Genomic DNA, 18,193 nt, shown 5'->3' with positions numbered 1-18,193 from the left:
CTTTCCCTAGGGACATACTCCGAGCACAGTGATCCATCTGTCCAGCAGGAAGACGGCTGGTGTCATCCCAGCACAGCTCTGTGGATGCAGACCTTGAATCCCAGCTCACCATTTCATGGGAACGTTGCTGGGTATGTGACGCCATACCTCTCCTTCTCCCTGAGGCACGATGGATGAACGTGTGCTAGACTGGAGCGACTTCCAGCACTTCTCGTGCAGCCCTTTAATGCTGCCATGCCTCCCCTTGCCAGTCATGGGCAATTTATCCTTTCAGGGCGGATAAATGCTAAGCGCTGTGCTGTCACATCCTAAGTACTAGCTTTATCAGTCCTCTTTGCCTGAAGGGCAATGTGCCCTAAATGAGAAATACTTTACTGAAAATTAACCAAGTTCCTTCCTACACTCACTGAAAGTCATTTTGCAGACGCTTTTCCAAGGTTACAGATGAGCTCTCTGACACAGACTTTCCCCAAAAGCCAGGCTTATCTGCTAAGGATGAGAATGGAAGGGTATGTTTACAAACAAATGTCTAAAGTCTCTTAGGAGAGAGGACAAAACACCTTTCAAAGAAAGCCACTTAAATCATTACATACAGGATTTTGCCTGCCTAAATTAAAGGCAAATACGGAGATTAATTCACAGCAGCACTCTGACAACAAAAAATAATACATACACTGTCGGCTGTAGTGCTTATAGAGGCTTTTTTCTAAATGTTGTTGATATGGTTGATAAAAAAAGAGCCATTTTACTGTGCTAAAACCCACATTTTTTATGAAAAGTAGTTCTGACATATTGGTGAAAGTACTGTGAAATAAAAAAAAAAATCCCAAATCTAGAAACCACTTTAGAACTTAAATTCTAAGCAACAGAGTTAAAGTGCAAGGCCATCTCTGCATTGTATGGGCACAACAATACTGTTGCAAGTAAGCAAAAAACCCCAGCACAGACATACCCTGCAACTCCAGGTGCACAATAACAGCTTTGTTCAAAAACCCCAGCACAGACATACCCTGCAACTCCAGGTGCACAATAACAGCTTTGTTCAGAGGCTGCTGATACCCTGGAAGCACTGCCACTTCAGGTTTCATGAAAGGAGAAGGGGGCTCAGCTGTGTCCAGAGCCAAGGGGACCCTGGAAGCAGTTAACAGACATACTCAAGGACAAAACCCTAGGAACTGCACCCAGTGTTCCCAAAGAATTCACCCATTTGCTTCTGCACAAAGTAACCATCAGGCGGAACTGTTGCTTTGCTCCCTATTTCCCATGTACACGAGGCAGAGGACAGTGCAGCCTCCAGCAAGAAACGGGCATTTAAAAAACATCACGAGCCTAATCCACTCTCCCGCAAGGCTTTGGAAATGCAGTTCCACACCAAGACACTCCTTCCCGAAGTTCTGCCCACTACTGCGGCTTTTTCTCTTCTGGATTTCAAGCCTGAAACATTATTACTGAGTTTCCCTGGTTTAATCAGTTGGGATGTTGGATTTGAGGGACAGGAAGATCACCACCAGCACTTACAGACAATAATGTTCTTCCATCCTGCCTAGAAGATAGACTTCAAATAAAGACTAAAGAAATCTTCACCTCATGCAATGCTAGAAGCTACATACAAGACAGAAATAGCAGTGGAGGGAAAAAAAAAATCTTAAGGATTTAAGGTGGGGGGTTTGTTGGGGTTTTTTGGTTGTTTTAGAAGAATTAAATGCAGCTGTAAAGAAACATGCAACCACTGTATGTTTCACTGAAAAAGGGAAGTTAAAGACAATTTAAAACATTCATCAAATACCACCAAAGGAGAAACCAATGGCCATTTGTTACACAATGCAATTTTCTCAGTTTAGCCAAGCTTTAAGTAGAGTATCTCACAGCAGCTATATCATCTGACAGAGCAACGGGGTCTTCCTTCAACACAAAATGAAGCACCATCAGAAACAACCCTCAGTCTGTGCCTATTAACAATCATAATTGAGATCATTTTATTAAAGCAAATTCTTATTGCACTCTGAAAAATATTTATATATTTTTTTAATATATTAATTAAATATATAATGCTACCAGAAATTCAGTTGAGTCAATTATACCTTTCTTTGGGTCCAGTGAAGCACTGACAGATACACCTTTCTATATGTCCGATGAGGCACTGACAGGTGTGCACAAACAGCTTATCACTCAGAACCCAGAGCACGTTTTAGCTGTGACAGAAGGGTATTTTTTCCCCTCAAGTGCTACCTTGCCTTTGTGCTAGAACAGACCGATCACATTGCTCTCAGGAAGGATCAGAGTCTCTCTCTGTCTGCCTGGCTCAGGTACCATCAAGCGAGAGGTGAAATGAGTGGAGACGCACGGCTGAGCTGATGAAGAGCTGGGAAGCAGATGCAAGACTGGTTTGGATAGCAGATGCTGAGGGGAAGCAGAAGACAACATGCTGAGAGGATGGATGCTGAGCTAAGAGGAGGATTACACATTAGGAAAGGAGAGGTGAAGAAATATCAGTGCCTGGGGGCAAGGAGACTTCAGTGGAATGGTGATGGACAAGACAGTACTGCCTGGTCACCCAAAGAAGGGAGTGAGGCTGGAGAACCTGGAGTGAGAGACACTCAGTAACAAGAGCAGGATGGAGCCAGCAGCCCTTGGAGATACAGGAAAGCAGGAGAGGAGCAGGTTAGGCGTGAGAAGGCTAAGAAGTCTGATGGCAAGCGCTCTGATATGGGGAAGCAACCCATGTAAGCAGAAGAATGCCTATCTCAGTCCAAAATCACTTCTTAGCTCAAGTGGTCAATAGCAGGTACCTGAAACAGAACATCAGAAAAGGGTGTAAAGTGTAGAAAAACACGTGGCAACATGTCCCCAAAGCAGTGTTTCACCACCACCTCCAAAGACGCAAGACTAAGGTCCCTAACACCTCATGAGTCATCCCGCATTGAACTGACCTGGGCCTTCGACCTTTGTAAGCACTCAGCATCCACAAGACACTGTGGCAGAGGGATGAGGAGCTCATATACACACTGTACAGTAAAACATAGTTGTACAGTGACTTCCATTTGCCTGGAGCCTGAAAGTCTCATTTGATAACCCGAGGTCTCACCGTGAAAGGTCAGGTGAATGACCATTCCTCATCCAACCTCTCCAAGCTACTCATGACTTCACAGAGCACTGTGAAACCTCCAGGCATCTTTCTATGCTGGAAAGTCCTAATCTAGTGTGTCATTTCTTCGACAGGGGCTATATCATATTTCAAGCCCTCACCATCACTCTTTAAACTCTTTGATTTCTACTATATATTTCTTATGAGGAAGACCAGAACTGCAGAAATACACATAAGCACATAATTGGCACAGTAGTAGAGCTTTGTTCTACATCTTGCTCCCCATTCCTTTCCTAATAATCCCTAAAACTGCCTTTTTTGGCACTGAAGAACTTATGTTTTCACAAAGCCATTAATACCCACGGTCTCAGTCCTGAGAAGTTAGAGGCTACTCACAGTATCACCATATACACTAAGGTAGGATTAATTTATTATGTGCTTCTCCCATGTACACTGCCTTTACTACATCAATTTTCACCTGCCATTTTCCCTCCAGTCAACCAAACACTGGTCTGAAATTCTCCAGTTTGCCTTTATGTGGTGGGCTGACTCTGGCTGGAGGCCAGGTGCCCCCCCACAGCTGCTCTATCACTGTCGTCCTCAGCTGGGCACGGGAGAGAAAAATATAAGGAAAGGCTTATGGGTCAAGATAAGGACAAAGGAGATACTACTCACTCATTACAGTCAAGGGCAAACAGACTCAATTTGGGGAAAAGTAGTTTGATTTATTGCCAATCAAATCATGAGTACAAAAGAATGGAACCCAAATCCTAAAACACCTTCCCCCCCCCCCCCTTCTTCCCAGACTCAACTTCACTCCCAATTTCTCTACCTCTCACCCCTGAGAAGCACAGGAGGATGAGGAAGGGGACACTGGTCAGTTCACCACACATTGCTGCTGCTCTATCCTCCTCAGGGTAGGGAGGACTCCTCACACTTTCACCCTGCTCCAGTGTGGTGTCCTTCCCACAGGAGACAGTTCCCTACCTACTTCTACAACTTGAGTCCCTCCCACAGGCTATAGTTCTCCATGAACTGCTCCAGCGTGGGTCCCTTCTGTGGAGTGCAGTCCTTCAGGAGCAGCCTGATCCAGCCTGGGTCCCCCTGGGGTCACAAGTCCTGTCAGCAAACCTGCTCCAGCCTGGGCTCCCTTCTATCCACAGGGTCACAGGTCCTGCCAATAGCCTGCTCCAGTGTGGGCTGCCCATGGGGTCAGTCTCCTTCAGGCATCCCCCTGGGGTCCTCCCCAGGCTGCAGGTGGGGCTGTGCTCCCCCGCTGCAGGTGGGTCTGTGCTCCCCCGTGACCCTCCACAGCTGCAGAACACAGCCAGCCTCACCGTGGTCTGCACCACGGGCTGCTGAGGAATCTCTGCTCTGGCACCTGGAGCACGTCCTCCCCTCCCTTCTCCATTGACCTGGGAGTCTGCAGAGCTGTTCCTCTCACTTACCTTTCTTTCCCTCTCTCCCTGGCTGCAATTGCTCTTCTCCATACACCCCCACCCCGCTCCGGCTTTGTTTAAAATACAACACAGGCGCTACCACCTTCGCTGACGGGCAGGTCCGTCTTGGAGCTGGCTGGCATTGGCACTACCCTCCGCTACCAAAACTTTGCCACTCAAACCCAGTACACTTTATTAATGCTACCCTGAATAACTTCGTGTCATCATCAAACAGGTCACCTCCCAGTTTACCCTCTTTTTCGAATCACCACAAATATTTTGAATGTCACAGGCACAAGAACTGATCCCTTGAGATCTTACTGGTGACCTTTCTCCACCTTGAGGATGGACCATTAATTCCTGTCTTTTTTTATCTTTCTTCTTATTTTGACACATAAGAGTTTTCTCTTCTATTCCGTGGTAGATTAATTTCTTTAATAGCTTCTGGTAATGGACCTTGTTAAATTTCTTTTGAAAAATCAAAGTAGACATGCTATCCATTTGCCTACCTACTCCTTTAAAAAACAACTGAGAAAGCCTCTTCCTCAATATCATACTCACTGACAAGTCCAATAAGAGTTCAGCACCTCAAGGAAGCACACCACCCCCCAAAACAGGCTCAACGAAATCCATTTCCAGGATCTTCCCTAGCACCATACAGAAATACCCAGCCATTCCCATCACTGACTCTTCCTCTGCAGCTAACAACTGCATCAAATCTGCTGGCAACATTCAATCCTCCTCTGAGGCCGGGAGGTGTTCAGGATGACATCTTACCGCTGCTTTCAGTTCAGTGACAGAAATCTCAGGTAAGGGTAAAAAAAGAGGCAGCTATGAAGACGACTTTCACTATCAGTGACTGGTTCCTGTGAGCTGTTCCTGAGGTGTATGTATCACCTGTTCTGGCTTCCTTCCTCCACTGTGAAGAAACAAACCCCTCATTTCCAATATTTGCCTATAAGGAATTTTTTTTACTGTTTTATTAGAAGATCTCCACAGCTGTTATGTTTAAGATCTCAAGAAGTTTGTGTTTTGACCTGTTCCACAAATCCTTTTCTATTAAAACCTTACTGCTTTCACCAAACAAGTAAACACCCTAAAAATACACCGAAATACACAAGCTCATATTTATTTCTTCTGGGCCTATCATACAAAACCAAGACGTTTTATATTTTACTCTTAGTCATGCATAAAGGCACATTCAGGTCACTACCAGAATGCTAGTTTTGCTTTGTCTCTTCAAGGTTTCCATGCCTTCAGCTGGGATTCAGCTAAACCAACAGCAGAACTGACGTTTGGCTCATGAGGAGGTGGAAGCCTCCGGAAACAGATCCATGACTGCCTGAGGAAGTTTTTGTGCTTCTGGTGGGTGAACTCATTCAGGATTTCTCTGCCCAGTCACCACCTCTTCCTCCAACTGATGATATTTTTTTCCCTGAAACCAGCCAAAGGCCACTTCAACAGTTTATACAGTCCTGCTCTGCAAAGAAAACACTTGGAGACAAAGCTATAAACCACCAGTCAATACAGTTGCTTAGAGTTAGAATAAAAAAATGAACTCGTTATTGTTCATATGAATGACCAGTAACCCAACTGATGCTTAACAGCCACTTTCTTCTCTGTTATGGAAGCTGCCCACAACATTTGGGCCAACAGGGTTCAGCTACGCAGGGAAAACTGTTTCTGTTCAATGACATCTATCAGGGCATGCTTTTAATTATGCCACTGCACAGCAGCACATTTAAGAGCACCCTTGATGAACTGAAGCCCTAAAAGCTTGCTTCAATTAGCTCACCTGCGAGGGTACAGAAACAGGACAAAAGTGACCGCTGGCACAAGGCCGAAGAGCTGCCAGCCTGCAGCCAGGTTTTGGACCTGGGCAAGGATGAGGCTAGGGAGCACCTGCCAAGGCTTTGCTGCAGTGGAAGGAAGCCAGTGTGTTAGGACACCTTGACATCCCTGCAGCGCCTGCGGTTTCACAGAGACACGTGCCTAGCCCGTGCAGGCAGGGCTTTCTCCTCCGCCCGCCAGCACCATACCAAAAATACCACTAGTAGGCAGGGATATTGTCTATGAGGGAGCAGAGAAGAGAAATGAAAGAATTCCTCCCAACGAACAGTTGTGCCTTTCACAGTGCCTAGGATTTCGCTACCCGTGGTGTCCCTGCTAAGGAATACAGATTGTCAGCCCAACTCCTTCCTGTCAGCTAGTGCTGTCAGAAAATAGACATGTGTAGGCTGAAACTAAGTGCACTTTTTATATTAGGAAAAAAGTGCAGTGTGAGGCTTGTCTGCATCACTCACTTGGCTGAGTGGAGACCTAGGCAAGCTGGAGGCGGATAGCTAAACTAGCAGGGACAGGAAAACTCCCAGACAATTATTTAATGTCATTCTGTTAATTAGGTACTGCAAGGAAAAGCCAGTGGAAAGTGCTTCCAAAATATCCAGAAGAGCTTTGCCCTTGCAGTCAGAAATAGGTTCACTAGGCAGTGAGCGAGAGAGGGGGGAAAAATAAATAGCAAGTACTGCCACAGAGCAGAAGTAAACAGGCATTTCACACACTTGTGTGGAAAAATCCCACAGTTAAAACTGCAAGTAAACTACCAGGTAAATCGAAAGAACAGTCAATTACGTGTATCTCTATTTAAATCATTCATTCCAGGCACAACCTTGGTGGGTTTTTTGGTATAATTAGCTAGGCATTCATATCAAAACTTGTGTGTTCAGAAAGGGAACTAAAATGTAGTCAACAGTGAATTTTACTCCCTTCAACGAACTGAAGCTGTACAGTAATCCCGTGTCCCTGGAAGCATGCAGTGAATACACCAGTAAACCAGATTTACTGCACAAGAACATTTTCTCAAAGCCTGCAGTTTTGTGTACACAGGCACAAAACCATATCTTAAAAATAAATTAAACCAGTAATGACTGGGGAGGGGGGGGAGGGGGTGCAATTAGAACATTTTTTGGGGTCATATTTATGTGGTCATTGCAAAGACATATGGCTGACACAAATAAGGGGATTTCATTTTGCCTTATTTAAATTATTGCTTTCATGCATCCACTTAAGAAAATATGAAGCTGTGTAATCTAATAAATCTGATCAATATTACTAAAGTACACCGCTACAAATAGCTGCCATAAATACCAACATGCACACATCTCAGAGAGAAAGCTAACGGAGCCGCCAGGCGCTGCAGTGACATGCTCTCTACGTGTCCCGGAAAGCCTCGGCTGAAGACTGGGATGCAAATGGACAGTGAAGATGCTCTGGCCTGAAAGCAGACATTTCTGTCACTCACTGTTTCTCACCTCTGTGGAAAACAAATGTCAAGATGTAACAAACTCTAAGCTGACTCAAGATACTGAAGGCGATTCTTACAGCAAGGACTCAACCCTGCAATCAGCTGCTCACTGCCAAACTTTCTTTTGGCATCTTAATTCTTACCAATCAGTGGACTTCACCTTGGTCTACACAAAGGGTCCACTTGCACTAACATTACTGAGGAGTGGGCATTGCCAGTGCCTGACTTGTGAACCTGCCCACTACCAGCTACCACACCAAGGATAGCAGAAGCACATGCAGAGCTGACAGGCAAGATCCAACTTTTTAAAAAAAAAGGTATCTTTTAACACTGAAATAGTACTAGCAGGAGAGAAAGATGGAAAAGCTCTCAGGACTCCCTAACTCTATAACAAGTGAGATTTAGGAAGAAGTATCCCAAGCAAACATAAAACTGCTTACGGTGATAATTAATAAAATCCTCATGCTGAGCTGTCTGTGCAGGCTGTAAGATTAGTTACCAAAATAAAAAGCCAATATGATACTGCATAAAATTATTAAGGAAGATAATCTGTCAAAGCCATGAGACACTGACAGTGTGAATTCAAACACCTTCCCTGCCTACAGTCAACCCCTCTGACATACAAGGCAGCAAGAGTATTCAAGGAATTTGACCACAACGTTTAGACTACAGAAAAATCAAAGCAATAAATTAAAAGGGTACCTGTCCAACAGGAAAAGTAAATGAACAGCGCTCATTAAAAAACCCAAAAGACACTTCTCTTCCCCTTCAAGACTTCCGCATCTCATTACCAGCTTCACCACTACAAAGGTAGTGAGCCAACAGGAGAGCCAACTTGGGCTGCCAGCAACAGATGAACACCCCACCGCTGGGTACTAAGCAAACCCCACTTCCCATGATGGGCTGTACTCCCAGCCTCACATTTTCCTCCCAGGAAATTGACTCATTCCTCCAGCCTCCTCAGCTAATGCAATTTCACCCCACTCGAAGTCCAGCTTTAACCATACACAACAAGCAGAGGGCTGCTTGATGGAGAAATGACAGGTAATGGCCACATTCACCATTTTCCCTCCAGTGAAAGTAATTATGTGGCTGCTCTTCCCCCAGTAACTCTTGGGAACATCAGTATCCAAGGGTTTTGTTCCTATTAGTTTTATTGTAGTCAGGGTCAAAAGATGAATGGCAGCATAGGAGAAAGACAAGAGACACAAATACAGGCAGACACAAAGGTGTAAGCCTCAATTACAAGGAAATCAGACAACAAATAGCATATAGGGGGATTTTAGAATAGAAAATAGGAGGAAAGGGCAAAGCATTAAATGGCATGAGGTGCTTAAATGTCTTTAAAATGTTTGCCTCCAGCAAGCAAAGGCTACCTTGCTACCTACAACAGCAGACATTCAACTCCCGACAGTTTTTCATTCCAAACAGCAGCTCAGGAACGACACCCTGAAAGTCCCAAGCCGAGTTCCTCACTCCTGCAGGAAACTACATGTAGTCCTGCTCATAAATTTATGAACTTCCTTCTAAATTACTAGACTCCTTATTCCTTTTACCAGAAGGCTGCTGGGGCTCCTTGCTCTTGCAGAAGCTTCCTTATAATGTCCAAATTAAATTTATTCATGGCCAATTTATATTCATTTGTTCTTGTGATGACATTGTCTTTTATGTTAAATTAGGTTGTAAGTTCTCCAGGGCACTGACCAAATCTACATAAATATAGAGAGTCCTGTGCATAACAGTTCCCTGATCATAATTCAGAGCTGTTTATCATGACAATACAATAAATAATACAAATTAGTTTTTATAGTTCCACGGGTCTGATCTTCGTCTGTCACATCTCTAATTAGTGCGAGTGCAGTCACATGGAATCTAAATCAAATAGATCATGATGAAGCTAGGTGAGGCTGCAGTTCTGCCCTACCTATCACAAGTTGCTTATCTGACTCTACCAGGTCATAGAAACATCAGCTTGTCGTGTCGATCTTGACTATAGAAAACTAAAGAAAACACAGCAACAAATGGGTAGAAGAGCATGTTCCTTTTAGTGTTAAAAATGTTGGTGGAAGTGATCCCAACTCAACTCAGGTAGAAGTCTGGAAAACACACAAGCAGGAGGTTCCTTCCCGCAGGGAGTATTCAGATTAGTCAACCAAGAGGCCTGAATTTGGGTTCTCCTTAAACACTTTTGCCCAGAATAACCTAGTCATTCTTACCTGCAGTAGCATCAACAACAATACACCACAAGTTTAGAAACACCTATTTCCTATCCATACAAACAAAGATCAGATCCAGATACTTTGCTGAACAGTAAAATTTCCCAGATTCGTACTTCTTAGTACAGATTTTTGCACACCTGCTGTTTTGGCACCTCTGACCAAAGTGGTAGCATGCTTGGGCATCAGGTAGAGCGTGCCATGTGTTTAACCAATTCTACACAAATGAACAAAATTATAGGAAGAATGTGTATGGCCTGGATTTTTTTTTCATTATTTATTTCAAGGAATAACTGAGTTGCTATCTACACAATATTTTAGCTGCCCTGGCTTAGTAGAAAAACAAGTTCCAACTTTGAACTCCAGCATTTAAACAAGGAACTAGGCAGATAATTTGTTTTAATTCAAATGGCACTGGTAAAGTAACATATTTGAATAGCTCATGGAATAATCTCAAGAAAACATTTTTATTAACATTTTAAGCACAACAACAAACAACAACGATTGTTTTCTGAATGCCAACAGAAAGCTAAATGCGAAATAAAGATTAACAAAAAAAACCCCAAAAGACTGAACCACTCTTCTAAACTGGTGAATCAGTTCAAATCACCAAGGACATAGAAGAGAACAGCAACCAACTGCTAGACAAGTAAAGCTGCAGAAGAAACAGGGCACTTTATAATCTATCTTTTGGTTACTTTCAATAAAACCAGATTCCCACTGTCTTTCACAGTAAGAGACCAAGTACTAGATATACCCAAAAAAATGGGAAAAAAGTAGTATTTCTTTAGAGAAAGTATGGGTAACTTATAAGGAAAAAGCTGTAAGCTGGACACACACATACATATATATCTACATGGAAAGAAAAGAGGGGAGAGAACACATAATGACAGAAGTCAGGAGAGTAAGTGGAAACCTGCTTTGGAATTGCTCACAAAAGTAGTACCAGGGAGAGCAGAATTATTTTCTCTCTAGTCAATGCAGTTCCAAAGGACTAAAAAATTGGACAAAATCCACCTCAGAAAAAGTGATAATAGAGATACAAAAGATTATTTATGTAGAATCTCTGTCTCTTTAATGAAAAGACTGAAAACAAAGAGCAGGAAAACCAGACTGACAGTCACTCACCCAAACATCTGTAGGGAACCACAATATGCGGGTGGCCATTGCATTGCTTCCATCCCCTCTTGCACCAGTTCTGGATCGTAACTGGCTGGTTGGCTTCAACAACGTTGGTGATTTGTAATTCAGGGTAGACCTAGTGTTAAAAGTATAAAGACAGACAAATGTTAGCAAGAGCATGCGCCCTGGGTCACACAATATTGTTACACGTGTTTGTAACATGGATATAACAATACAACCCTCATTTTCCTATCTCCTCCCTTTTCTGCTGTGTATTGTGTTTATTTCATGGAATGAGGACGTGCACTCACCTGAAAAGCTGGTGTGTTTGTTCATCAGTAAAAACATACGGCAGCCAGCTCAGAATACAATGGTGGTAACAGCTGGCTGTCAAAAAACAACCTGGGCAATCATATTTGCTTAAGCTAAAGGTCAACTAAACAGGGGTGTCGCAGTTGGCTAAAACACCCTCTCCTCCACATCTAGGCTGTCTCTTTCTTTGCAAAGCTGCATATTTTGGGCCTAATCTCCATATATCTAACATGCCTTTATGTTTATCTCAATCATTTTAACAAACATCATAATTCCTTCCCAATGCTGCCTGAACAGTATCAACTCTCCGTTGAATCAGTTATTCATGTTTAGGTTTACATCACCAATATACACTATTTCCAACTTCCCTAAACTGCTGAGATCAAAATCCTATCTGCTTCTAATACTGTAATACACTTCTGTACCCGCAACCATGCCACCAGCAAAGCGGATGACTAATTTATTGACAAGCTGCAGCTTCAATCAAGCTACATATTTGGCTTTTTATCTCAGTCCCTTTACCACATCCCTGTTCTTAATTTTACTGTCAGTAATGCCTTATCTGGCCACTTTTTGCCAAGGACCCATCTCAGCCACTGACCTTTTGAGCCGACCCAACTCCCCAACACCTGCTACAAGGGCAACTATGTGTGCATTTTGGTTCATCGGGAGCACGGTACCTCACACTCCACTGCAGTTCACACTGTGGATGGGTTTGAGAGCACGCAAACTGGATTCCTCATGGACAAACCCAATGGGAAGACGTGCTCCTGGAGCACACCTCATGGATGGCCAGAGCTAACCAAGGCAAAGCATGCCCAACGTGGATGCTAAGCCCCACCTGCTCCACTCCACACTCCAACTCCCATCGCACTGCACTAGTTGCTAACACAGCCTGTGGCTCTCACTTTTGATTTTTCAAATCCCCTGACCAAAGGTTTAAAATGCAACTCTGGCAAAAGTGAAGCAAGCAGGTCATTTAACTACAGCTCAAATAAAAGTTTTGAACTTTAAGAGACACCAATAAACATCAATACAGCATTCTCAGATTTGACATCAGTAGTCTTTGAATGAATGTGGCCTGGCCCACGGGCGGGATAACAACAGCAAGTAATCAAAGCATGATTGGAAGTACTGGGAAGACCTCACTTTCATTAACAGACAAACAGGCCAAGATAATTGTAAAATTGAACTATATTAACAGCTTTATGCACAAAACAAGGCCAGGTACAATAAAAATGCCAAGGAAATCACTAGAGCGAGAAACACCATGTAAACAATGCATTTCATGCTAAAGAGATTTAACATCACCCTTGCCTTCTATTACAAACCAGCATTTTTTAATCAGATACCTCTTGACTGCACTTCCCAGAAGCCTTGTCGTGGTTTTTGCCAGCTCCGACAGCACCTCCACTCATGACAGTGGCTGGTTAAAGCGTGCGCAGAGGCCTCAGACGCAGCCTTCTGTGTTAGCCCAGCACATGAGATGCAGTTCACTCAGAGGAAGCCCACAGAGGAGAATGGCAAACTCAGAGTGAAAGTCTTCCTACACTCAGGAGACCATAGCTTTGCTTTGTTCTTTTTGTCAGCAGGTGACGAGAGCTGATTGTTACCATCCACATCACAAACATACCACTTTCTTCACACTACTCGCAGAACGAGGCTCCAGAGGAGCTTGCTGCTCCCCCTGCTCCATCAGTGCTTCAAATACTGAACTCTGAACTGAAACAGCAAGGTTGGAAACTCAAGAAAAGCCCTGCTTTCATCTTCAATCTCTTTTCCCTTGGGTCCCCACAGTTCTACCAAACCCTTTGGCACACATGCTTGTGCTTTTGACTTGTTACAGCAATGCCAAAATGGATTAGGATGCCACCCCAGCAGGAAACATCACACCTTAACTGCTGTGTTAATACTGCACCGCAAGGCGCTGTACCTGCCTCCAGAGCTAATGGGCAAGATGCAACAGAAAGATTTGGTTTTCTTTGGACACTGCCTTTAGCATCGTCATGCTGCACTCTGCCAAGTTCATACGTCCGCAGACATCACGTGAATAATTTCAGCCCACGGTTACGTAACGCCAGATGCCATCACAAACCACGTGCTTGATATATCACTCACTGTCACAGACACATTCTCATCGGGGACATGTTAACATTCCTGAGGGTTAAGTGTCACTTGTCACGTACAGAGGAAGTAACTGTCTTAAATGAAGACAACTAAAAAAAAAAGTTCAAAACACTTGGACTAGAATGTGAAAAAAATTAAGAAAAAATCTCAAAGCAATTTATGCATCCATAGGAACATGTACACAGCTTTAAAACGATAGAAAAGAGTATTCCAATCTGTGAGAACAAAGACACACTTGTTTTCCTGAGGTGAATATCTAATGAGCAAGAGCAAACTATTACTGTAGATCCTTATTGCAGCGATAAGATTGGGGGTGGTAAGGAAACGAATATAATGTTCTTATTTTGGCTACATCCAAACTCTATAATTTTAACTTCTAGTTAGTACAGTGGACCAAATTCTCAGCAGTTAACAATATTTGTCAAAAAAACAAGGATGAAGAAATACAAAGAAACGTCTTTTCTGTTTCTGCATCAGTTACTAAACTCCTAATTTCCTTTGACAGTTCACATAAAGCTCTGTCCACCCTCCACAAGAGAAAACAGGCTTTGAATTTCATTATAAATAGGTTAAAGCAAGCAATGCCTACACGCTGAGGAAAAGTTTCTCTCACTGGACTTACATAAGGTATTTGCTCCGAATTGAAGTGGGACCTACTTAGTGGCACAGAAAAATGAGGCTTGTATTTATTTATAGTGTCCCTAATGAGCCATTGCTCCTTCCTGAGTCAGACAGCAGCTCCAGAAGGCTACAGGAGACCCAAACTTCCAATGTTACCCTAACTTGCTGCAGAGCAATTCCTTTAATGTATTTAAAAGAATCAGTGGAAGAAATGGAGGCCGACATAATCTAAAAATTATAACTGGCAAGCAGAAGTTACAGCTAGATCTTTATTTTCTTAAATTTTCATCAGTAAGTTTCCCTATATACTAACTTCAGAAATGAAAACCTGAAAGGCTTCAGCACTCAGGCTACTGAACATCCGCTGTAACCCTGGTTACATTCCCTTTCACCACTACCAAGTCTGATAACACGCAAGTTTAGGACCAAAACGTGGATGTGCTTAATGAAAGAAAGGGTGCTTTGACCTGTCTGCATACAAAGGTGTTGATGATACAATGGTGATAGTGTTACAACAACCTCATTGAATGTGTCGCCTAACAGGAGGTTTGGGATTATTTTGAAACAAATCTGGGAGAAACAACAAGATACAAGGTTGGGAGGCAGAAGCGAAGACAGAAGCAACGGAGCAGATGGGCCACCAACACCACCACAGCCACTCCATCCCACCTGTGGAAGGAAGACCATCCAAGAGGCCTTTCGGCACAGCCAGCGCAGGAGGGTGCATCTCCAGGCCCCTCCGGCTACTCACAGGGTATAGGAAGACCATTTGAGGAAGGACCGGCTAGGGCAGTGGATGATGGCCACAGGCCAACACAAGCTCCCTGCGGTATGCTGCGGGCAAGAGGCTCCCAGGCACACGGGCAGGTGAGGCCCTGCACGCGATACCAGGCTCAGCTGGGCAGCGGATCAGGAGGACCTGGATAAGTCAGACAGTTCAAAAGAGAGTCAGAGGGCAATGGCAAGGTCACACACCCTGCACAGACGAAGCGCTCAAACTCCAGGAACAGTTCATCTAGTACAGCCAGGCCTGGCTGCAGTTCACAACCACCTTCACAGATTTAAGATTTTTGGACGTCTTAATTTATCACACAAATAGCTAACGAGAGCGAGTCGCTGGGTATTGAGACTGAACAACTGTGACCGTGGGGGTGCTTCTCCAAGGAGTCTACCCGCTGCTAGAGGTTTCTCTGTCAAAACAGAAAATGCCTACCTAACAAGGATAATCCCACTCAGCTGCCACAGTCATCCTTGAAAACATGTCCTATCAACAATGCTAGCCGTCTCAGATGGCTGCCCTGATCCATACAAAAATCACAGTCTGGCTGAGGTTGGAAGGCACCTCCAGAGATCGTCTGGCCTCACCCCCCTGTTCAAGCTGGCTGCCCAGGACTATGTCCAGTTTGCTTTTGAATATCACAAGGACGGGGACCCCACAGCCCCTCTGGGTATCCCCTGCCAGCACTCAAACACCAGCACTAAATGCAACTGAAATGTCCAAGAACAAAACTTTTTTTTTTTAGATCAGTCTTTCATATATATGATTATATAAATAGGTTTCTTCACTCAGTCATACATGCTCAGCAGAAGCAAACGAACTCTGTACCTCTTGATGCAATCTTGAAGTAATACTTGAGCATAATCACATGAGACATGGTCATCTCTGACATTAAGACTTTTATATTCCAAAGCATAGTGTTTCATCTCTTGATATTACTCATTATGCCCCTCATCTTCTAGAGCAACTCTGACCATTCAGAATATTGCTACTATTATCATATTTCCAAATAAGTTTGTGAAAGGTTTACAAGGTTAGATGACAATTAGGAGGCTAGTGGAGCCATTTCAATTTACTTCTGTATTTTTAATTACACAATTAAAATAACAATAACAGAAATAAGTATATATAAATCTTGAAGTAGTATCATAATGTATATGACTGGAAATAGCGTTCCAGATTTATTCTTACATCTGCTTGAACTTAAGGATCTTTTCCTGTATAGTCCAAAAGCAGAATCATCATAGGGAAGGGAACAAGATGACTTAGTTTCAGAGTATCAAATGGTCTTGAGTTACTAATGGTGCATGCTCCATCCATGGAAACAGGTAAAACACACACATGCACGTACACACATGTACACACACCCTTTGTGAAATACAGGGTGGTGTTACACTTCAACGTGAATTAAAAAAAAAAATTAAGCCCAGCATCTTAGACTAAAGAATGTAAAAGTCATAATCAGGAATTGGTGTCTATGTTCACCAACAATTAGGGATGGTAGAGAACCTGGACAAGAGGCAAAAAAAAAAAGTTTAAAATTAAGGTGCAAAATTAGCATGTAAACAATTGCTATTTTTTACTGAAACACTTTAGTATTTTTCTCCAAAGCACATCCCACACCAGTTTGAATTCTGACTGTTCCAAATCAGAGATGTGTATCAGTTTAACCACCTCCAAATGCTGTATCAGTCTGAAGTGGTTACATTTTCTTATTATCATTTCCTTCATCCTTCAGTTGTTTGCTGTGCCAACTCACAGTATCTTGGCTTAAATTAGATGACACATTTGGTTTCTAGATCTTCCTTTTACCCTAAGCTTCAGCAACTGGCACGGCAAGGCTTTGAAGCCAGCTTGAATTCAAACGTAATGCTCAACTCTTCACTCTCACAATGAGAAAAAGGCACCCAGTGTCTCCGAGAGCACATCATCCAGCTTCTCTGCAACGCCACTGAAGAACTAGTGCTAACGCACCACAGATCTGTCACGTATTTACGAGCTGGCATTCTGCTTGAAATCTGTCTCAGGGGGTCAGTGACAGTATCTAAATTAAAAATCCAAAGCAAGACTGACCATAGCCACGCTAGAAGGGATTGATCATGCAGATAAAAGAAACACAGAAGAAATTACTACTGTAAATAGAATAAAAGTTAGGCTGGTTTTAGCAGTTGCATCTTTAGCAACTTGAATCATTTGACTGCTCTGATCAGCTTAAAGAAAGGGATGTGACACAGGTAACCATTTACCTCTGCGCTTTAAATTGTCAGACAGTTTTTTAATCGCTTCAGTGAAGTGGTCTGCGAACATGTACTGCAAGCACAGAAGAACACACATTGAATAAAGACGTGTGGTCTTAAAAGTGCTTGTGGAAAACATTGTTTGACAGCAAGGGTATCTGAAGGATATCTAAACAATGCTTCAACTATGAAAAAAAGCCTTCAGTTCCAGATTAATACATTATAATTGGATCAAAATTATTTTTATTCCTTTCCAGGCGATATCTTTATATAAATAAAATGCTCTGGGGGATTTTCCTGTCAGAGGGCACAAAGCAATCAATGTGTTAAAATCACAGAAAGAAACAAAACAACTAGCTGCTTCCCAGGATTTTACAAAGGTATGTCGCTGCAGAGCAGTAACGAGCAGACACGCTGTGCTACACCCATTTTCAAGCATTTGGCATGTCCATGCAGAGGAAACACACAATAATTATTCCTGTGTGTCCATGCACAAGTGCCCTCCGCAAGCTTTCCAAGCCGTGACTTTGGAAGCAGCAACGCTGCTGAGGCCTAGCTGTCCCAGATCAGCATCAGTAGAGGCATCCCACGGGCAGGCAGCTATATGCAGATTGAAGTTATTGTACAGGTCTCATATCAAAATATTCATTTATTACAGTTTTTACAACTACTTTTCTACGTTACTGTAGAGCGTCTAGGCATAAGGTAATTTTGAATCTTCACTCATTATGATCTAAGCTCAGAACTGGGACTTGAAAAGCAGGAATTTTTAGTCTGGTTGGTTGTTGGGGGAGGTTTCTTTTGGTGTGGTGGGGGTTTTTTTGTGGGTTTTGGTTTTTTTTTTTTTTTACGTACCACTGCAAAGTCATATAGCTTAAAGGCTAAAGTTATGTCAAATTAAAAACCTCCATGAAAAAAAGAGAACATGAGCCTCAAACTCTTGCAGTAAGAG

The 18,193-nt window shown here is 43.1% G+C and overlaps 1 protein-coding gene across 1 annotated transcript in view; it reads right to left on the bottom strand.

The window, feature by feature from the left end:
- The window catches only part of APP (amyloid beta (A4) precursor protein), a gene marked incomplete at its 5' end in the record, with an annotated part of 149,423 nt that extends 132,109 nt beyond the window's left edge, over window positions 1-17,314 (bottom strand). Inside the window, 3 exons of the mRNA XM_010148064.1 lie at window positions 11,173-11,302; window positions 16,941-16,969; window positions 17,251-17,314. Coding sequence (XP_010146366.1) covers window positions 11,173-11,302; window positions 16,941-16,969; window positions 17,251-17,314 — 223 coding nt within the window. The remainder of the gene's footprint in view (window positions 1-11,172; window positions 11,303-16,940; window positions 16,970-17,250) is intronic.
- Between the last annotated feature and the right edge of the window lie 879 nt (window positions 17,315-18,193).

Source organism: Eurypyga helias, unplaced genomic scaffold, assembly GCF_000690775.1.
Source record: "Eurypyga helias isolate BGI_N326 unplaced genomic scaffold, ASM69077v1 scaffold8263, whole genome shotgun sequence".
Lineage (NCBI taxonomy): Eukaryota > Metazoa > Chordata > Aves > Eurypygiformes > Eurypygidae > Eurypyga > Eurypyga helias.
The sequence above is the reverse complement of the archived record's forward strand: the minus strand, read 5'-3'. Positions and strand labels throughout refer to the sequence as shown.